The 23,597-nt window shown below is 41.2% G+C and overlaps 1 protein-coding gene across 1 annotated transcript in view; it reads left to right on the top strand.

Moving 5' to 3' along the window:
- inpp5d (inositol polyphosphate-5-phosphatase D) overlaps positions 1-23,597 on the top strand; it is a 54,174-nt gene that overhangs the window by 11,674 nt on the left and 18,903 nt on the right. Inside the window, exons 3-11 of the mRNA XM_082962797.1 lie at positions 5,089-5,224; positions 13,004-13,169; positions 13,714-13,854; positions 15,681-15,771; positions 16,496-16,573; positions 17,181-17,258; positions 17,506-17,629; positions 20,092-20,195; positions 23,376-23,478. Coding sequence (XP_082818923.1) covers positions 5,089-5,224; positions 13,004-13,169; positions 13,714-13,854; positions 15,681-15,771; positions 16,496-16,573; positions 17,181-17,258; positions 17,506-17,629; positions 20,092-20,195; positions 23,376-23,478 — 1,021 coding nt within the window. The remainder of the gene's footprint in view (positions 1-5,088; positions 5,225-13,003; positions 13,170-13,713; positions 13,855-15,680; positions 15,772-16,495; positions 16,574-17,180; positions 17,259-17,505; positions 17,630-20,091; positions 20,196-23,375; positions 23,479-23,597) is intronic.

Raw genomic sequence — 23,597 nt, forward strand, 5'->3', positions numbered from 1 at the left:
CTAATGTTGAAGGGTACTGTAGATCCTACAGGCTACTCTGCTAATGTTGAAGGGTGCTGTAGATCCTACAGGCTACTCTGCTAATGTTGAAGGGTGCTGTAGATTCTACAGGCTACTCTGCTAATGTTGAAGGGTGCTGTAGATTATACAGGCTACTCTGCTAATGTTGAAGGGTATTGTTGATTCTACAGGCTACTCTGCTAATGTTGAAGGGTGCTGTAGATTATACAGGCTACTCTGCTAATGTTGAAGGGTGCTGTAGATTCTACAGGCTACTCTGCTAATGTTGAAGGGTACTGTAGATCCTACAGGCTACTCTGCTAATGTTGAAGGGTGCTGTAGATCCTACAGGCTACTCTGCTAATGTTGAAGGGTGCTGTAGATTCTACAGGCTACTCTGCTAATGTTGAAGGGTGCTGTAGATTCTACAGGCTACTCTGCTAATGTTGAAGGGTGCTGTAGATTATACAGGCTACTCTGCTAATGTTGAAGGGTGCTGTAGATCCTACAGGCTACTCTGCTAATGTTGAAGGGTACTGTAGATCCTACAGGCTGCTCTGCTAATGTTGAAGGATGCTGTAGATCCTACAGGCTACTCTGCCAATATTGAAGGGTACTGTAGATCCTACAGGCTACTCTGCTAATGTTGAAGGATGCTGTAGATCCTACAGGCTACTCTGCCAATGTTGAAGGGTACTGTAGATCCTACAGGCTACTCTGCTAATGTTGAAGGATGCTGTAGATCCTACAGGCTACTCTGCTAATGTTGAAGTGTACTGTAGATCCTACATGCTAATGTTGAAGGGTACTGTAGATCCTACAGGCTACTCTGCTAATGTTGAAGGATGCTGTAGATCCTACAGGCTACTCTGCCAATGTTGAAGGGTACTGTAGATCCTACAGGCTACTCTGCTAATGTTGAAGGATGCTGTAGATCCTACAGGCTACTCTGCTAATGTTGAAGGGTGCTGTAGATCCTACAGGCTAATGTTGAAGGGTACTGTAGATACTACAGGCTACTCTGCTAATGTTGAAGGGTGCTGTAGATCCTACAGGCTACTCTGCTAATGTTGAAGGGTGCTGTAGATCCTACAGGCTACTCGGCTAATGTTGAAGGGTACTGTAGATCCTACAGGTTAATGTTGAAGGGTACTGTAGACCCTACAGGCTACTCTGCTAATGTTGAAGGGTGCTGTAGATCCTACAGGCTACTCTGCTAATGTTGAAGGGTGCTGTAGATCCTACAGGCTACTCGGCTAATGTTGAAGGGTACTGTAGATCCTACAGGTTAATGTTGAAGGGTACTGTAGATCCTACAGGCTAATGTTGAAGGGTACTGTAGATTCTACAGGCTACTCTGCTAATGTTGAAGGATGCTGTAGATCCTACAGGCTACTCTGCTAATGTTGAAGGATGCTGTAGATCCTACAGGCTACTCTGCTAATGTTGAAGGGTACTGTAGATTCTACAGGCTACTCTGCTAATGTTGAAGGATGCTGTAGATCCTACAGGCTACTCTGCTAATGTTGAAGGGTACTGTAGATCCTACAGGCTAATGTTGAAGGGTACTGTAGATTCTACAGGCTACTCTGCTAACGCTGATCACAAGCTTCTTCCTCTTTCAGTTGCAGGAGGTTTTAAATGATCCCCTAGCGTGGGCGTATGACAAGCCACAAGGTTCATCTCGTGGCGCTTTAAAAGAAAAGAACGGAAACTTCACAAAGAAAAACAACATCCACAGTGGCAGTGAAAATGGGGGCTATAAAATAACAGGTGACTTGGTAGTTGATACGCCCTTGGAATGTAGCCTAACAGTACAAAGTCCTTTATAACAGTATGTAAGCTGTATGGTCGTTATAGAAGGAAAACCTGTCATTCAAACAATATGAGCTAAAGTCTCTGGAAACATGCGACAGTAAAGCCATCTAAGATCTTGCTCTTGTGTTGCTACACTCGTCTATACCAGCACCAGAAAGATCTATACCAGCACCAGAAAGATCTATACCTGCACCAGAAATATCTATACCAGCACCAGAAATATCTATACCAGCACCAGAAATATCTATACCTGCACCAGAAAGATCTATACCTGCACCAGAAATATCTATACCAGCACCAGAAATATCTATACCTGCACCAGAAATATCTATACCAGCACCAGAAAGATCTATACCTTCACCAGAAAGATCTATACCAGCACCAGAAATATCTACACCTGCACCAGAAAGATCTATACCAGCACCAGAAAGATCTATACCAGCACCAGAAATATCTATACCTGCACCAGAAATATCTATACCTGCACCAGAAATATCTATACCAGCACCAGAAAGATCTATACCTGCACCAGAAAGATCTATACCTGCACCAGAATATCAATACCTGCACCAGAAAGATCTATACCAGCACCAGAAATATCTATACCAGCACCAGAAAGATCTATACCAGCACCAGAAATATCTATACTTGCACCAGAAACATCTATACCAGCACCAGAAATATCTATACCAGCACCAGAAAGATCTATACCTGCACCAGAAAGATCTATACCAGCACCAGAAATATCTACACCTGCACCAGAAAAATCTATACCAGCACCAGAAAGATCTATACCAGCACCAGAAAAATCTATACCAGCACCAGAAAGATCTATACCTGCACCAGAAATATCTATACCAGCACCAGAAATATCTATACCTGCACCAGAAATCTCTATACCTGCACCAGAAAGATCTATACCAGCACCAGAAATATCTATACTTGCACCAGAAATATCTATACCAGCACCAGAAAGCTCTATACCTGCACCAGAAAGATCTATACCAGCACCAGAAATATCTATACTTGCACCAGAAATATCTATACCAGCACCAGAAAGATCTATACCTGCACCAGAAAGATCTATACCAGCACCAGAAATATCTATACCAGCACCAGAAATATCTATACTTGCACCAGAAATATCTATACCAGCACCAGAAAGCTCTATACCTGCACCAGAAAGATCTATACCAGCACCAGAAATATCTATACTTGCACCAGAAATATCTATACCAGCACCAGAAAGATCTATACCAGCACCAGAAAGATCTATACCAGCACCAGAAATATCTATACCTGCACCAGAAAGATCTATACCTGCACCAGAAAGATCTATACCAGCACCAGAAAGATCTATACCAGCACCAGAAAGATCTATACCTGCACCAAAAATATCTATACCTATCTATACCTACACCAGACATATCTATACCAGCACCAGAAAGATCTATACCTGCACCAGAAATATCTATACCTGCAGCAGAAAGATCTATACCAGCACCAGAAATATCTATACCAGCACCAGAAATATCTATACCTGCACCAGAAAGATCTATACCAGCACCAGAAAGATCTATACCAGCACCAGAAAGATCTATACCTGCACCAGAAATATCTATACCTATCTATACCTACACCAGAAATATCTATACCTGCACCAGAAAGATCTATACCTGCACCAGAAAGATCTATACCAGCACCAGAAAGATCTATACCAGCACCAGAAAGATCTATACCAGCACCATAAATTAAGCACCAAGTAGAGACATGAGAAGAATAGGCTACTAGCCTGTGTCTTGCTGTCATGCTCTGTAGTGTACTTGTCTTGATGTGGTGCTCTGCAGTGTTCTTGTCTTACTGATGTTGTGCTCTCTAGAGTTCTAGCCTGTGACTGATGTTTTGCTCTCTAGAGTTCTAGCCTGTGACTGATGTTTTGCTCTCTAGACTCCTAGCCTGTGACTGATGTTGTGCTCTATAGAGTTCTAGCCTGTGACTGATGTTGTGCTCTATAGACTCCTAGCCTGTGACTGATGTTTTACTCTCTAGAGTTCTCGCCTGTGACTGATGTTTTGCTCTCTAGAGTTCTAGCCTGTGACTGATGTTGTCCTCTCTAGAGTTTTATTCTGTGACTGATGTTGTCCTCTCTAGAGTTCTAGCCTGTGACTGATGTTGTGCTCTATAGACTCCTAGCCTGTGACTGATGTTGTGCTCTTTAGAGTTCTAGCCTGTGACTGATGTTGTCCTCTCTAGAGTTCTAGCCTGTGACTGATGTTGTGCTCTATAGACTCCTAGCCTGTGACTGATGTTGTGCTCTTTAGAGTTCTAGCCTGTGACTGATGTTGTGCTCTTTAGAGTTCTAGCCTGTGACTGATGTTGTGCTCTATAGACTCCTAGCCTGTGACTGATGTTGTCCTCTCTAGAGTTCTAGCCTGTGACTGATGTTGTCCTCTCTAGAGTTCTAGCCTGTGACTGATGTTGTGCTCTTTAGAGTTCTAGCCTGAGACTGATGTTGTGCTCTATAGACTCCTAGCCTGTGACTGATGTTGTCCTCTCTAGAGTTCTAGCCTGTGACTGATGTTGTCCTCTCTAGAGTTCTAGCCTGTGACTGATGTTGTGCTCTTTAGAGTTCTAGCCTGTGACTGATGTTGTCCTCTCTAGAGTTTTATTCTGTGACTGATGTTGTCCTCTCTAGAGTTCTAGCCTGTGACTGATGTTGTCCTCTCTAGAGTTTTATTCTGTGACTGATGTTGTCCTCTCTAGAGTTCTAGCCTGTGACTGATGTTGTCCTCTCTAGAGTTCTAGCCTGTGACTGATGTTGTCCTCTATAGACTCCTAGCCTGTGACTGATGTTGTCCTCTCTAGAGTTCTAGCCTGTGACTGATGTTGTCCTCTCTAGAGTTCTAGCCTGTGACTGATGTTGTCCTCTATAGACTCCTAGCCTGTGACTGATGTTGTCCTCTCTAGAGTTCTAGCCTGTGACTGATGTTGTCCTCTCTAGACTCCTAGCCTGTGACTGATGTTGTCCTCTCTAGAGTTCTAGCCTGTGACTGATGTTGTCCTCTATATACTCCTAGCCTGTGACTGATGTTGTCCTCTCTAGACTCCTAGCCTGTGACTGATGTTGTCCTCTCTAGACTCCTAGCCTGTGACTGATGTTGTCCTCTATAGACTCCTAGCCTGTGACTGATGTTATTACTAGACTCAGTAGTATGTGCCACTCAGCAGTGTTTGTTGTTTCTCTGTCTCTGTCTCTGTCTCTGTCTCCAGGCCTCTGAGGGCGTCCCAATCCGGTTCTTCTCTGTGCTGACTGACCTGGTGGAGACGTACTACAGTCCAAACATGGGTCTGGCCACACACCTGCAGTTCCCTGTTCAGAAAGAGGAGGAGCCAGAGGAGGAGCCAGGTCAGATAATAACCTGCTTATTATCTTTCTGTGTTTCAAAGGGTACCCTGTGGTACCTGGTCAAATGTTCTCTCGTATTATGTTTGGCTACAGCTGAGCTAACCCAAGGTAGCTTGGATCTGAGCTAACCCAAGGTAGCTTGGATAAAATAAAATAAAACGTTATTAGTCACATGCGCCGAGTACAACAGGTGTGAACCTTACAGTGAAATGCTTACTTACAAGCCCTTAACCAAGAATGCAGTTTTAAGAAAATACCCCCCAAAAAAGTAAGAGATAAGAATAACAAATAATTAAAGAGCAGCAGTAAATAACAATAGCGGGGCTGTATACAGGGGATACCGGTACAGAGTCAATGTGGAGGCTATATACAGGGTATTACGGTACAGAGTCAATGTGGAGGCTGTATACAGGGGATACCGGTACAGAGACAATGTGGAGGCTATATACAGGGTGTTACGGTACAGAGACAATGTGGAGGCTATATACAGGGGGTACCGGTACAGAGACAATGTGGAGGCTATATACAGGGTGTTACGGTACAGAGACAATGTGGAGGCTATATACAGGGGATACCGGTACAGAGACAATGTGCGGGGGCACTGGTGTCGATGTAATTGAGGTAATAAGGTAGGTAGAGTTATTAAAGTGACTATGCATAGATGATAACAACATAGAGTAGCAGCAGTGTAAAGGGGGGGGGGGGGCAATGCAAATAGTCTGAGTGGCCATTTGATTAGATGTTTAGGAGTCATATGGCTTGGGGGTAGAAGCTGTTTAGAAGCCTCTTGGACCTAGACTTGTACCTAGAATTGACATGCGGTAGCAGAGAGAACAGTCTCTGACTAGGGTGGCTGGAGTCTTTGACAATTTTTAGGGCCTTCCTCTGACACCACCTGGTATAGAGGTCCTGGACGGCAGGAAGCTTGGCCCCAGTGATGTACTGGGCCGTACGCACTGCCCTCTGTAGTGCTTTGCGGTCGGAGGCCGAGCAGTTGCCATACCAGGCAGTGATGCAACCCTTCAGGATGCTCTCGATGGTGCAGCTGTAAAACATTTTGAGGATCTGAGGACCCATGCCAAATCTTTTCAGTCCCCTGAGGGGGAATAGGTTTTGTCGTGCCCTCTTCACGACTGTCCTAGTGTGCTTGGACCATGTTAGTTTGTTGGTGATGTGGACGCCAAGGAACTTGAAGCTCTCAACCTGCTCCACTACACCCCCGTCGAGGAGAATGGGGGCGTTCTTTGTCCTCCTTTTCCTGTAGTCCACAATCATCTCCTTTTGTCTTAATTACGTTTAGGGAGAGGTTGTTGTCCTTGCACCACACGGTCAGGTCTCTGACCTTCTCCCTATAGGCTGTCTCATCGTTGTCGGTGATCTGACCTAACCCAAGGTAGCTTGGTGGTCCCAGATCTGTTTATGTTGTACAGCCAACTTCTACTGTACCTCAATAACTCCAGTAACCCTGCACACTGTAATTATGGTGGTGGCCCCGAGCCTGTATATAGCTTGCATTTCCTTCTATATACTTTGAAACTTGAAACCTCTAATACCTGTCCAAAATTGTAATCAGTAAGGTAAATGTGGGTTTACTTTTCCCCTAAGAGGCAATAGAAGAAGACAAAACGATCTATCGAATGCATTTGCCATGTCATCATAGCGATCTCTGACTTGTGGTCAGACTGGCTCGGGTGGAACTAACTTAAACTTGCACCTTTTTTTTTTTCTCCGATGCTGAATTGAACGTCATTAAGAAGAAAACATCCTTTCTAAAATTTAAAAGTAATCCAAGAAGTAATCATCTAGTTGTGTATCTGTAATCTGATTACAATATTTTTTAGCTGATAATGTAACTGATTACAGTTTGTTTTTTAATAATCAGATTACATACAATCAAATACTCCCCAATACAGTTACGATAGATACACTATAAGACCCTAAAGTAGGTGGATACCTGCTCGTCGAACATCTCACTCCAAAATCATGGGCATTAATATGGAGTTGGTCCCCCCCCCCCCTTTGTTGCTATAACAGCATGGACTCTTCTGGGAAGGCTTTCCACTAGATGTGTGAACATTGCTGAGGGGACTTGCTTCCATTCAGCCACAAGAGCATTAGTGATGTCGGGCCCTGATGTTGAGCAATTAGGCCCTGGCTCGCAGTCTGCATTCCAATTCATCCCAAAGGTGTTCGATGGGGCTGAGGTCAGGGCTCTGTGCAGGCCAGTCAAGTTCTTCCACACCAATCTCAACAAACCATTTCTGTATGGACCTCGCAGGGGAATTGTCATGCTGAAACAGGAAAGGGCCTACCCCAAACTGTTGTCACAAAGTTGGAAGCACAGAATCATCTAGATGATTTTTATGCGCTGCGCGCTTCAGCACTCGATGGTACTGTTCTGTGAGCTTGTGTGGCCTACCACTTCGTGGCTGAGCCGTTGTTGCTCCTAAACATTTCCACTTCACAATTACAGCACTTACAGTTGACCGGGGTAGCTCTAGAGGGGCAGAAATTTGACGAACTGACTTGTTGAAAAGGTGGCATCCTATGACAGTGCCACGCTGAAAGTCAATGAGCTCTTCAGTTAGGCCATTCTACTGCTCAATTTTATACACCTGTCAGCAACAGGTGTGGTTGAAATAGCCAAATCCATACATTTGAAGGGGTGTCCGCATACTGTACTATATATATAGTGTATTTACATGTAAACTGGGGTACCAGTCATTGAGGTAGATTTAATGCACGTAAACAGGAGTATTGGAGTTATTGAGGTAGATATATAACAAATACAATGCAAATAGTTTGGGTAGCATAGCGGGATTTCTTATAAGTGTCTGGGTTAGAATCCCGCTCCTTGAAAGCAGCAGCTCTACCCTTTAGCTCGATGCGTATGTTGCCTGTAATCCATGGCTTTTGGTTGGGGTGTTTACGTACGGTCACAGTGGGGACAACGTCATCAATGCACTTATTGAGGAAGCCAGTGACTGATGTGCTGTACTCCTCAAAGCCATCAGAAGAATTCCGGAACATATTCTAGTCTGTGCTAGCAAAACAGTCCTGTAGTTTAGCATCCGCGTCATCTGACCACTTCCGTATTGAGCGAGTCACTGGTACTTCCTGTTTGAGTTTCTGCTTGTAAGCAGGAATCAGGAGGATAGAGTTATGGTCACATTTGCCAAATAGAGGGTGAGGGAGAACTTGTACGCATCTCTGTGTGTGGAGTAAAGGTGGTCTAGAGTTTTTTTTCCCTCTGGTTGCACATGTAACATGCTGGTAGAAATTAGGTAAAACAGATGTAAGTTTTCCTGCATTAATGTCCCCGGCCACTAGGAGCGCTGCCTCTGGATGAGCATTTTCTTGTTTGCTTATGGCCTTAAACAGCTGGTTGAGTGGGGTCTTAGTGCCAGCATCGGTTTGTGGTAGTAAATAGACAGCTAAGAAAAATATAGATGAAAACTCTCTTGGTAAATAGTGTGGTCTACAGCTTATCATGAGATACTCTACCTCAGGCGAGCAAAACCTAGAGACTTCCTTAATTTTAGATTTTGTGCACCAGCTGTTATTTATAAATAGACACAGACCACCACCACTTGTCTTACCGGAGGCAGCTGTTCTATCTTTCCGATGCACCCGAAAACCCAGCCGCTGTATGTTATCCATGTTGTTGTTCAGCCACGACTCGGTGAAACATAAGATATTACAGTTTTTTATTACAGTTTTTAATGTCCCGTTGGTAGGATAGTCTTGATCAGAGCTCATCCAATTTATTATCCAATGATTGCACGTTGGCTAGTAGGACTGATGGTAGAGGCGGATTACCCACTCGCTGTCGGATCCTCACAAGGCACCCCGACATACGTCCCCGATATCTCCGTCTCTTCTTCATGTGAATCACAGTGATTTGGGCCTTGTGAGGTGTCTGAAGTAAATCCTTCGCATCCGACTCATTAAAGAAAAAATCTTCGTCCAGTATGAGATGAGTAATCGCTGTCCTGATATCCAGAAGATATTTTCGGTCATAAGAGACGGTGGCAGAAACATTACGTACAAAATAAGTTACAAATAACAACAAAACACACACAATAGCGTAATTTGTTAGGAGCTCGTAAAACGGCTGCCATCTTGGTCTTTTACCTGTCACGTCCTGACCATACAAAGCTTTTATTTTCTATGGTAGAGTAGGTCAGGGTGTGAGAGGGGGTTTTGTCTAGTTTATTTATGTCTATGTTCGTTCTAGTTTCTTTTTTTCTATGTTGGGGTTTTTGTCTAGTTTATGTATTTCTATGTGGGGTTCTAGTTTATGTATTTCTATGTTGTTGTTTTTTTGGGATGATCTCCAATTAGAGGCAGCTGGTCATCGTTGTCTCTAATTGGGGATCATATTTAAGTTGTTGTTTTTTCCCACTAGGTTTTGTGGGAGATTATTTTGAGTAAGTGTATGTTGCACCTCTTCGTCACGGTTTGTTGTTTTGTTTATTTGTTTATTTGTATGTCTTGCATAGTTTCACAGTTATAATAAAATGTGGAACGATACACACGCTACGCTTTGGTCCCATTCTTCAGACAGTCGTGACATTACCAAATAGTGCTATCTTCTGCATACCACACCCCTACCTTTTCAAAACACAACTGATTGGCTCAAATGCATTAAGAAGGGAAGACATTCGACAAAATAACTTTTAGCAAGGCACATCTGTTAATTGAAGTGCATTCCAGGTGACTACCTCATGAAGCTGGTTGAGAGATGCCAAGAGTGTGCACAACTGTCATCAAGGCAAAGGGTGGTTACTTTTCCGAATCTCAAATATAAGAAGGATTTTGATTTGTTTAACACTTTTTTGTTTACTACATGATTCAATATGTGTTATTTCATAGTTTGGATGTCTTCACTATTTTTATACAATCTAGAAAATAGTCATAATTATGAAAAACTCTTGAATGAGTAGGTGTGTCAAAACCTGGTACTGTGAAGTATATACAGTGGGGGAAAAAAACGTATTTATTCAGCCACCAATTGTGCAAGTTCTCCCACTTAAAAAGATGAGAGAGGCCTGTAATTTTCGTCATAGGTACACGTCAACTATGACAGACAAAATTAGAAGAAAAAAAATCCAGAAAATCACATTGTAGGATTTTTAATGAATTTATTTGCAAATTATGGTGGAAAATAAGTATTTGGTCACCTACAAACAAGCAAGATTTCTGGCTCTCACAGACCTGTAACTTCTTCTTTAAGAGGCTCCTCTGTCCTCCACTTGTTACCTGTATTAATGGCACCTGTTTGAACTTGTTATCAGTATAAAAGACACCTGTCCACAACCTCAAACAGTCACACTCCAAACTCCACTATGGCCAAGACCAAAGAGCTGTCAAAGGACACCAGAAACAAAATTGTAGACCTGCACCAGGCTGGGAAGACTGAATCTGCAATAGGTAAGCAGCTTGGTTTGAAGAAATCAACTGTGGGAGCAATTATTAGGAAATGGAAGACATACAAGACCACTGATAATCTCCCTCGATCTGGGGCTCCACGCAAGATCTCACCCGTGGGGTCAAAATGATCACAAGAACGGTGAGCAAAAATCCCAGAACCACACGGGGGGACCTAGTGAATGACCTGCAGAGAGCTGGGACCAAAGTAACAAAGCCTACCATCAGTAACACACTATGCCACCAGGGACTCAAATCCTGCAGTGCCAGACGTGTCCCCCTGCTTAAGCCAGTACATGTCCAGGCCCGTCTGAAGTTTGCTAGAGAGCATTTGGATGATACAGAAGAGGATTGGGAGAATGTCATATGGTCAGATGAAACCAAAATATAACTTTTTGGTAAAAACTCAACTCGTCGTGTTTGGAGGACAAAGAATGCTGAGTTGCATCCAAACACCATACCTACTGTGAAGCATGGGGGTGGAAACATCATGCTTTGGGGCTGTTTTTCTGCAAAGGGACCAGGACGACTGATCCGTGTAAAGGAAAGAATGAATGGGGCCATGTATTGTGAGATTTTGAGTGAAAACCCCCTTCCACCAGCAAGGGCATTGAAGATTAAATGTGGCTGGGTCTTTCAGCATGACAATGATCCCAAACACACCGCCCGGGCAATGAAGGAGTGGCTTCGTAAGAAGCATTTCAAGGTCCTGGAGTGGCCTAGCCAGTCTCCAGATCTCAACCCCATAGAAAATCTTTGGAGGGAGTTGAAAGTCCGTGTTGCCCAGCGACAGCCCCAAAACATCACTGCTCTAGAGGAGATCTGCATGGAGGAATGGGCCAAAATACCAGCAACAGTGTGTGAAAACCTTGTGAAGACTTACAGAAAACGTTTGACCTGTGTCATTGCCAACAAAGGGTATATAACAAAGTATTGAGATAAACTTTTGTTATTGACCAAATACTTATTTTCCACCATAATTTGCAAATAAATTCATAAAAAATCCTACAATGTGATTTTCTGGATTTTTTTTTTCTCATTTTGTCTGTCATTGTTGATGTGTACCTATGATGAAAATTACAGGCCTCTCTCATCTTTTTAAGTGGGAGAACTTGCGCAATTGGTGGCTGACTAAATACTTTTTTCCCCCACTGTACATATTAACAGGAGTACTGGAGTCATTGAGGAAGATATGTACATTTAAACAGGAGTACTGGAGTCATTGAGGTAGATATATACTTGTAAACAGGAGTACTGGAGTCATTGAGGTAGATATATACATGTGAACAGGAGTACTGGAGTCATTGAGGTAGATATATACATGTGAACAGGAGTACTGGAGTCATTGAGGTAGATATATACATGTGAACAGGAGTACTGGAGTCATTGAGGTAGATATATACTTGTAAACAGGAGTACTGGAGTCATTGAGGTAGATATATACATGTGAACAGGAGTACTGGAGTCATTGAGGTAGATATATACATGTAAACTGGAGTGATTGAGGTAGATATATACATGTAAACTGGAGTCATTGAGGTAGATATATACATGTAAACTGGAGTCATTGAGGTAGATATATACATGTAAACTGGAGTCATTGAGGTAGATATATACATGTGAACAGGAGTACTGGAGTCATTGAGGTAGATATATACATGTGAACAGGAGTACTGGAGTCATTGAGGTAGATATATACTTGTAAACAGGAGTACTGGAGTCATTGAGGTATATATATATACACATGTAAACAGGAGTACTGGAGTCATTGAGGTATATATATATATACACATGTAAACAGGAGTACTGGAGTCATTGAGGTAGATATATATACATGTAAACAGGAGTACTGGAGTCATTGAGGTATATATATATACACATGTAAACAGGAGTACTGGAGTCATTGAGGTATATATATATATACATGTAAACAGGAGTACTGGAGTCATTGAGGTAGATATATATACATGTAAACAGGAGTACTGGAGTCATTGAGGTATATATATATACACATGTAAACAGGAGTACTGGAGTGATTGAGGTAGATATATACATGTAAACTGGAGTCATTGAGGTAGATATATACATGTAAACTGGAGTCATTGAGGTAGATATATACATGTAAACTGGAGTCATTGAGGTAGATATATACATGTAAACTGGAGTCATTGAGGTAGATATATACATGTAAACTGGAGTCATTGAGGTAGATATATACATGTAAACAGGACTAAAAGTGACTGGAGGTGCTGCTACTCAAGTAGAACTAATTCCAGTACTACACAGGGGTTTGATACTGATACTTTCAATATGTCTAACAGTTTGACTGTTGTGGTTGTTCGTTTCCAGATCCAGTTAAATACCCGCCTCAGCTACCACCCAGGAACTTCCCAGGAGGGATGTCAGCCAATGGCAGTAAAGAGACCCATGGGGGAGAGTCACAGACTTCAGAACTAGCCTGTGCTTCCCTGAGAGACACATACCTACAGAGGCTGCAACATTTGGACATGTCTAAGTATGCTCATTTGGGCCCACTAAAGCTTCTCAGAGTGTTGATCTGAGATCAGGTCCCACCCTATCGATGTAACCTTATTCATTATTGATAAGGCAAAAAAGGTATCTTAGCTCAGCACATTGATTTGATTGGTTCCTGGTTCCAGACATTAGCTATATATCTACCAACAGACAGCAGCCAACCCTCATAGCCTGGTTCCTCTCTAGGTTTCTTCCTAGGTTCCTGCCTTTCTAGGGAGTTTTTCCTAGCCACCGTGCTTCTACATCTGCATTGTTTGCTGTTTTGGGGGGTTTTAGGCTGGGTTTCTGTACAGCACTTTTGAGATATCAGCTGATGTAAGAAGGGCTATAAAAATACATTTGATTTGATACACTGAGACCCTTCTCATTCTACTATGAGCTGCAAAATGCTGTTTGAGTGTCTTTAGTAGTATTGTGTTACTGACGACGCGTTGCATTCTGGTTGTGTTACCCAGCTGCCAATCTTTTAGTTAGGCATCAACAAAAAAACGAATCACACTGACTGATAATTCGTTGTCTTCCAGCCTGCCGGAAGAGCACCAACAATCCATCCAGGAATACTTCCACACCTCACTCTGTCTCGATGCTGAGCAAGCCCAGAATGGGAATCCCACACTTCCCCGGCTAAAAAAGCTCACTATGGTAATATGCAAACATCTTAACAGGTACAGTAGACTTACAGACAATAGTTAGCTACAAGTGATGTCCCAAAATTTGTTGACACCCTTGGTGTGGTGGCCACTGATTGGCTGAATACCCTGGGCGCATAAATAGTTTTTATTGACACCCTTGATAGAAATTAGCAATGATGACTGTATAAAATAAATCATTAAAAAACGGAGCTATATTGATTGCATCGACAAAAAAAAAGGGGGGGGGAATTATAATTTTTTATACTTGTACTTTTGCTCAGAGAAAGAGATTTTGTTTAACAAGTAATATTTATTTTTTTCTCAGGAAGGTTAGGGATCATTACCAATAACAGGGGAGGTTAGCATGTCTTGGAGGTATAATCTAACCTCTCACCATTACCAATAACAGGGGAGGTTAGCATGTCTTGGAGGTATAATCTAACCTCTCACCATTACCAATAACAGGGGAGGTTAGCATGTCTTGGAGGTATAATCTAACCTCTCACCATTACCAATAACAGGGGAGGTTAGCATGTCTTGTAGGTATAAGCTAACCTCTCACCATTATCAATAACAGGGGAGGTTAGCATGTCTTGGAGGTATAAGCTAACCTCTCACCATTATCAATAACAGGGGAGGTTAGCATATCTTGGAGGTATAACCTCTCACCATTACCAATAACAGGGGAGGTTAGCATGTCTTGGAGGTATAACCTCTCACCATTAACAATAACAGGGGAGGTTCGCATGTCTTGGAGGTATAACCTCTCACCATTACCAATAACAGGGGAGGTTAGCATGTCTTGGAGGTATAATCTAACCTCTCACCATTACCAATAACAGGGGAGGTTAGCATGTCTTGGAGGTATAATCTAACCTCTCACCATTACCAATAACAGGGGAGGTTAGCATGTCTTGGAGGTATGGTCTTTGACACTCTGTAACTTTTACACTCATCAATTCATTCAGGATTATCTGTAATCATGGTAGCATCCACATTAATGTAGAAGTGTTTAGAAACATGTTATATTCTTATTTACAATAAAAGTGACTCCAAAATGACAATACATTATTTACCATTAATTTCTATTGGGAACAAAATAATCTGAAATACAACCAAAACTAACTGCAAATGCTTCCAACAAGTTTGTACCATCACAAGCTTGGTATAACCATTAAGTGCTAGGAACATGGGATCAAACACTAAACTTTTGACTACTTTATTTGAACAGTAAGTATTTTTAGGGGTGTCAATAATTTTGTTACTTTAGTTATTTTGCCCTCAGCCTCTGGAATAACGTGCCAGAGAATCTGAGAGGGGCTAAAACTGCGGACATATTTAAAAGAGATCTTAAAAAAACATTTTTAGCTTTGTTTTTCCTTTAGTGTGTTTTTAGTTGTTCAGTTCATCATTCTTTTTCCTGTAAAGGACATTGCGTTGGAAACTGTTTCTGAAATGTGCTGTATTAAAAAAAAAAGCTTGATTTGATTTGATTAAACAATTCTAAAAAATTCTGAGCAATTGCATTAATAGAAAATAAGATAATTTCCCAATTTTTTGGGGGGAGCATAAAATATAGCCCAGTATTTGAATTATTTATTTTATACAGTCATTATTGCTCATCTTTATCAAGGGTGGCAATAATTCTGGACCCCATTGTATATATCTGCAACATTTAAAGCACTCAGCATTCACTGTTAACAGCAGGGTTGGGGGGTCAATTCATGGAAATTAACTTAATAGAAATGGAATTGATTGACTCTAACCCTGGAAAACAACATGTGATTAACCCTAACCCTTGTGGGATGAAATAAGTATTTTCAGTTGAATTAACATTTCTGGTGCTCCTGTGTTGTCAGCGAGATCTCCCGTACCCTTCCTACTCTGGAGGCCTTTCAGAGGCTCCTAGACCAACAGCTGTCCCCAGGGGTCGGCCGAATGAGAAGCCAGGTGTGTTGTTATTATAATTAACCTTATATTAGCCATTATTTTAACGTCAACTTTCAGGAAGGAGATGGGACGGTATGAGCTGCATTCAAGATGGTATTATTTTTACATCAGTATTCAATAAGGAAACAGGTCGGTATGAGGATCCATTCTAGATGGTATTATTTTTACATCAGTATTCAATAAGGAAACAGGTCGGTATGAGGATCCATTCTAGACAAGATGTCTTTGTCTATTATTAACCATTTATCAGACACTTCTGTTTAGTTTTACTGTCATCTCTGGTCTAGTGTCCAGTTTTTATATCTCTGGTCTAGTGTACAGTATTTATATCTCTGGTCTAGTGTACAGTATTTATATCTCTGGTCTAGTGTCCAGTTTTTATATCTCTGGTCTAGTGTACAGTATTTATATCTCTGGTCTAGTATACAGTATTTTTATCATCTCTGGTCTAGTATACAGTATTTATATCTCTGGTCTAGTGTACAGTATTTATATCATCTCTGGTCTAGTGTACAGTATTTATATCATCTCTGGTCTAGTGTACAGTATTTATATAATCTCTGGTCTAGTATACAGTTTTTATATCATCTCTGGTCTAGTATACAGTATTTATATAATCAAGTCCTTTGTGTTTTTAATGATATGCCCTATGTAATGCGTTGAAGGCTGTCTCTGTCCTATTCTTGGTTTATTTTGAATTCACGTTTCTGCTTTTAATTTCTAGGTGTCAGCAGATTCAGGCCAGGCTGTGTCATTCAGACTGGAACAAATTACCAAGCTGCTCTACTCCATCGAGGATAAAGTAATGTTTAACACTATTCTAAACTTAGGGCCTGTCCCGTTCTCTAAATAGTGCACTACTTTCGATCAGGGCCCATAGAGCTCTGGTCATAAGTAGTGCACTATATAGGGAATAGGGGCTCTGGTCTAAAGTAGTGCACTATATAGGGAATAGGGGCTCTGGTCTAAAGTAGTGCACTATATAGGGAATAGGGCTCTGGTCTAAAGTAGGGCACTATATAGGGAATAGGGCTCTGGTCTAAAGTAGTGCACTATATAGGGAATAGGGGCTCTGGTCTAAAGTAGTGCACTATATAGGGAATAGGGGCTCTGGTCTAAAGTAGTGCACTATATAGGGAATAGGGTTGCCATTTGGGACACATTCTTATTCTGACATTTTTTTTTTTTTTTTTTTTTTTATTATTCAAAGTTAGCAATGTTAGCAATAGCTTATTCATTTGCTATTTCTATCAATCACTAACTGAACCTGGTGTAGATTATCTCCTCGTATGTTATAACGTCTTTCCTGTTACACTTTGACCAAAATCAGACCAGAAACATAAACGTACAGTTGAAGGAGTAATGCTTCCTTTTCACGTACTGTAGTTTTCTTCTCTTTTTTTCTTCAGGCCAAAGCTGCTCTGTTTGAGTCGGTAGGATATGAAGGAGGCCATAGGAAGTCTCTAATACCACCTATTACATTTGAAGTAAGTTGAACTAATGAGATACTGCAGCCCCCCAAAAAAAGCCAATTATCATTGTATTTCCTGATAACAATGTTACCACATATTGTATATCGAAGGCATAGCGGATAATAAAACTCGTCTGAAACAAAATAATTGTATCTCTATTATCATCTGGGTTAAACTGCAAATTGTCTTTACACGGTTTAATTGCACAAGGACGGGTTCCTTTTTTTGTGAATTTATGAGGTTTTTTTGGTCTTCTTCGCAGGTCAAATCAGAGTTGCTTGGTCTCACAACCAAGATGTTCCTCAAGGTGGATGTGGAAACTGGGAAGATCTACTTCAAGAAATATAAAGACGGACCAGAAGATAAATACTTTGTACACAATAAAAGTAAGTACTTTATTCCTCCTATAATCGTAAAGAGTCTTTCTATTTTTGTTTTTACATTCTGTAACTGTATCTAGGCCTTAGACTGGATTTACACGAAGCAACTTTCATGCAGTTTTAGTTGCAGTTGCAAGTGGCATAATCTCAAGCAATTTTGAAGTTACATGAAGTTACTCAAACGCGTGCAACAGCCTTGCATGCAACAGCCAATCAAATTGAAGCTGCTGGTTTGAGAATTCTAAACTCACCCCATGTCATCTGCTGCATTACATTGTGCTTCCCCAACTGTTTGGTTATTGTAACAGAAAGGATATAGAAGAAATGCAGGCTGTACAATTTAGCTAGCCAAAATTTAGATCGAAAACAACAACAACGCAGCTACAGTTGAAGTCGGAAGTTTACATACACCTTAGCCAAATACATTTAAACTCCGTTTTTCACAATTCCTGACATTTAATCCAAGTAAAAAATTCCCTGTCTTAGGTCAGTTAGGATCACCACTTTATTTGAAGAATGTGAAATGTCAGAATAATAGCAGAGAGAATTATTTATTTCACATTCCCAGTTGGTCAGAAGTTTACATAGACTCAATTAGTATTTGGTAGCGTTGCCTTTAAATGGTTTAACTTGGGTCAAATGTTTCGGGTAGCCTTCCACAAGCTCCCCACAATAAGTTGGGTGAATTTTGGGCCATTTCTCCTGACAGAGCTGGTGTAACTGAGTCAGGTTTGTAGACCTCCTTGCTCGCACACGCTTTTTCAGTTCTGCTCACAAATTTGCTATGGGATTGAGGTCAAGGCTTTGTGATGGCCACTCCAATACCTTGACTTTGTTGTCCTTAAGCCATTTTGCCACAACTTTGGAAGTATGCTTGGGGTTATTGTCCATTTGGAAGACCCATTTGCGACCAAGCTTTAACTTCCTGACTGATGATTTGAGATGTTGCTTCAATATATCCTCATAATTTTCCTGCCTCATGATGCCATCTATTTTGTGAAGTGCCCCAGTCCTCCTGCATCAAAAGCACCCCCACAACATGATGCTGCCACCCCCGTGCTTCACGGTTGGGATGATGTTCTTCGGCTTGCAAGCCTCCCCCTTATTCCTCCAAACATAACGATGGTCATTATGGCCAAACAGTTCTATTTTTGTTTCATCAGACCAAAGGACATTTCTCCAAAAAGTACGATCTTTGTCCCCATGTGCAGTTGCAAAGTGTAGTCTGGCTTTTTTTAATGGCGGTTTTAGAGCAGTGGCTTCTTCCTTGCTGAGCGGCCTGTCAGGTTATGTCGATATAGGACTCGTTTTACTGTGGATATAGATACTTTTGTACCTGTTTCCTCCAGCATCTTCACAAGGTCCTTTGCTGTTGTTCTTGGATTGATTTGCACTTTTCGCACCAAAGTACGTTCATCTCTAGGAGACAGAACACGTCTCCTTCCTGAGCGGTATGACGGCTGCGTGGTCCCATGGTGTTTATACTTGCGTACTATTGTTGGTGCAGATGAACGTGGTACCTTCAGGCGTTTGGAAATTGCTCCCAAGGATGAACCAGACTACAATTTCTTTTCTGAGGTCTTTTGATTTTCCCATGATGTCAAGCAAAGAGGCACTGAGTTTGAAGGTAGGCCTTGAAATACATCCACAGGTACACCTCCAATTGACACAAATGATGTCAATTAGCCTATCAAAAGCTTCTAAAGCCATGACATCATTTTCTGGAATTTTCCAAGCTGTTTAAAGGCACAGTCAACTTAGTGTATGTAAACTTCCTACCCACTGGAATTGTGATACAGTGAATTATAAGTGAAATAATCTGTCTGTAAACAATTGTTGGAAAAATTACTTGTGCCATACACAAAGTAGATGTCCTAACCGACTTGCCAAAACTATAGTTTGTTAACAAGAAATTTGTGGAGTGGTTGAAAAACGAGTTTTAATGACTCCAACTTAAGTGTATGTAAACTTCCGACTTCAACTGTAGCTAACACAGTTCATGGTGGACAATTTCAGTTGAAACTGGTCAGAGAGAGGTTTTGGTTCACTTCTAAATTACACTTATTGACTGCTAAACCATGTACAATGAATTGCATTACATCTCCTATTGTGCTAGTCTGTTCTGTCAACGCTGATCGCGTGTGCAGCACTGACAGCTGTGTTGACATGACAACTGGGTCAGAATTCTGAACCTTTCCAATGGATCATGTGTCAAAAGTGGGTTTGCTTTGATTGGCTGTTGCTTGTAACTAGTTGTACAAAGTTGAAACGTATGCAGGGGAGTGTATCAAGAAGCAACTAATTTGCAAACAACTAAAATTGCGTCGTGTAACGACAGCGCTGGTCAAAAGTAGTGCTATAATAAAGGGAAATAATAAATTATAATAAAGAAATAATAATAAAGCCATATAAAGGGAAAAGTAATCTAAGATACTAGTGGATGTAACCTTAATCTATGTCATGTGTAGTTTTACAGCTGGTGAAATCCCAGAAAGTTGCCAAACTGGTGATCGTGTTGGAGACCGAGAAGGAGAAGACTCTGAGGAAAGAGTTTGTCTTCGACGATACAAAGGTAGACCTCAGAGGAATTACAGTGCCTTCAGAAAGTATTCATACCCCTTGACTTGTTTTACAGACTGAATTTAAAAAGGATTAAATAGATTTTTTGCAAATTGATTGAACATTTAACACAGAAATATCTCATTTACATAAGTATTCACACCGCTGAGTCAATACTTTGTAGAAGCACCTTTGGCAGCCATTACATCTGAGAGTCTTTCTGGGTAAATCTCTAAGAGCTTTCCACACCTGGATTTTGCAAGATTTGCCAATTTATTATTTTCAAAATTCTTCAAACTCTGTCAAATTGGTTGTTGATCTTTGCTAGACAACCATTTTTAGGTCTTGCCGTAGATTTAAGTCAAAACTGTAACTCAGCCATCAGGAACAGTCACTGTCTTCTTGGTAAGCAACTCCAGTGTAGATGTGGCCTTGTGTTTTAGGTTATTGTCCTGCTGAAAGGTGAATTAATCTCCCAGTGTCTGTTGGGAAGCAGACTGAACCAGGTTTTCCTCTAGGATTTTGACTGTGCTTAGCTCCATTCTGTTTCTTTTTTATCCTGAAAAACTCCCCAGTCCTTAACGATTATAGCCATACCCATAACATGATGCAGCCACCACTATTGTCACGATTGTGTGTAGAGAAGGACCAAGGCGCAGCGTGCTCTGAGTTCCACATTTTATTTTAGTGAAACTTTACAACCAACAACAACAAAAAGAAACAACCAACAAACCGTGACGACAGCGGTGCACTGACTCAAAATAAGATCCCACAAACAACAGGTGGGAAAAGGCTGCCTAAATATGATCCCCAATCAGAGACAACGAGATACAGCTGCCTCTGATTGGGAACCATATCAGGCCAACATAGAAATACAAAACTAGAGTAGCCACCCTAGTCACACCCCGACCTAACCAAAATAGAGAATAGAAAGGATCTCTAAGGTCAGGGCGTGACAACAATGCTTGAAAATATGGAGAGTGGTACTCAGTAATGTGAGGCGTGGGTGTTTGCTGACGAGGAATCAAGTGCAGGAAAACAGCGATTCAGGGTATTGGCTTTAATAGGCACAATGACTAAACGACAAGCCAACCCAAACAGCGCACAGAGCGCACTACAAAACAAAGTGCCCCAAATACAAGGGACAAAAACACAGCTTGCGCAAAACACAACGCACCACTGAAAATGTACAACAAACAGCGTGTCACCACGCACAGCATACAATGAAATAATCCCGCACAAAGAGCAGGCGGGCCTACTGGCTAATAAAGGCCGCTAATCAGCCCAACTCAGAACAGGTGGGGGCGCCTAATAACGAAAAGGGGGAAAACAAAAAGGGAATCGTTGGCAGCTAGTAGGCCGGTGACGATGACTGCCGAGCGCCACCCGAACAGGAGGGGGCGCCACCTTCGGTGGAAGTTGTGACAAGTAATGTGTTGTATTGGATTTGCCCAAACATAACACTTTGTATTCAGGACAAAAAGTTAAATTCTTTGCCACATTTGTTGCAGTATTACTTTAGTGCCTTGTTGCAATGTCACGGGTGTCGTAGGGTAGAGACCAAGACGCAGCGGGAAAATATATACTCATCTTCTTTTTTTATTGGTGAAGAAGGGAAACACAATAAACGTATACAAAACAAAATGAACTGGACAGTCTTGTCAGGCAAAACAGCTAAACAAGAACAACTTCCCACAAAAACCCATGAAAAACAAACTCCTAATTATAGGACCCTCAATCAGAGGCAACAATAACCAGCTGCCTCCAATTGAAGGTCCAACCCCAATAAACTAAACATAGAACTACAAAAGACTAGATAGAACATAGAAATATACTAACATAGAACAATGACTAACAAACTATCAAACCCCGGACTAATAAATCAAATACCCCTCTACCTAAACACATACACAAAAACACACCCTGAACCACATAAAACAAATACCCTCTGTCACGTCCTGACCAAACTACAATAACAAATAACCCCTATTACTGGTCAGGACATGACATGCAAACAGGATGCATGTTTTGGAATATTTTTTTTAAACTTACAGGCTTCCTTCTTTTCACTCTGTCAATTAGGTTAGTATTGTGGAGTAACTACAATGTTGTTGATCCATCCTCTGTTTTAAAGTCACCATTGGCCTCATGGTAAAATCCCTTACCTTCTTCTTAACTGAGTTAGGAAGTACGCCTGTATCTTTGTAGTGACTGGGTGTATAGATACACAATCCAAAGTGTTATTAATAACTTCACCATGCTCAAAGGGATATTCAATGTCTGCTTTAAAAAATAATAATAATGTTTTACCCATCTACCAATAGGTGCCCTTCTTTGTGAGGCATTGGAAAACCTCCCTGGTCTTTGTGGTTGAATCTGTGTTTGAAATTCACTGCTCGACTGAGGGACCTTACAGATAATTGTATGTGTGGGGTACAGAGATGAAGTAGTCATTAAAAATAATTATGTTAAACACTATTATTGCACACAGAGTCCATGCAACTTATTATGTGACTTGTTAAGCAGCATTTTTACTCCTGAATTTATTTAGGCTTGACATAACAAAAGGGATGAATACTTATTGATTCAAGACATTTCAGCTTTTCATTTTTAATTTGTAAAAATGTCAAAAAACATAATTCCATTTTGACTTACTGGCCTATTGTGTGTAAAAAAATAAATAAAAAAATAATGAAACACAATTTAATCCATATTAAATTCAGGCTGTAACACAACAAAATGTAAAAAGTCAAGGGGTGTGAATACTTTCTGAAGGCTTTGTACATGTACCACCAAGCTATGGTTTCATGTAAACTGTGTGGTCATCTTTCTGATGTGTGTGTGTGTGTGTGTGTGTGTGTGTGTGTGTGTGTGTGTGTGTGTGTGTGTGTGTGTGTGTGTGTGTGTGTGTGTGTGTGTGTGTGTGTGTGTGTGTGTGTGTGTGTGTGTGTGTGATCTGTGTCTGTGTATATGTGTGTGTGTGTCTATGAGTGTGTGTGTGTGTGTGTGTGTGTGTGTGTGTGTGTGTGTGTGTGTGTGTGTGTGTGTGTGTGTGTGTGTGTGTGTGTGTGTGTGTGTGTGTGTGTGTGTGTGTGTGTGATCTGTGTCTGTGTATATGTGTGTGTGTGTCTATGAGTGTGTGTGTGTGTGTGTGTGTGTGTGTGTGTGTGTGTGTGTGTGTGTGTGTCACCAGAAAAGAGAGGGGTTCTGTCAACTCCTTCAGCAGATGAAGAACAAACACTCAGACAAGCCTGAGCCAGATATGATCACTGTGTTCGTTGGCACCTGGAATATGGGTAAAATACCTGCCTTCAATGTCTACATGAACTAAAACACATAGAATAATCTACCCAGTGCATCAATTTGTTGATAATAAATACTTTACTTATCAATTAGTATCAATATTGTTCGATAT

This window comes from Salmo salar, chromosome 16 (assembly GCF_965601325.2).
Source record: "Salmo salar chromosome 16, fSalSal1, whole genome shotgun sequence".
NCBI classification, from domain to species: domain Eukaryota; kingdom Metazoa; phylum Chordata; class Actinopteri; order Salmoniformes; family Salmonidae; genus Salmo; species Salmo salar.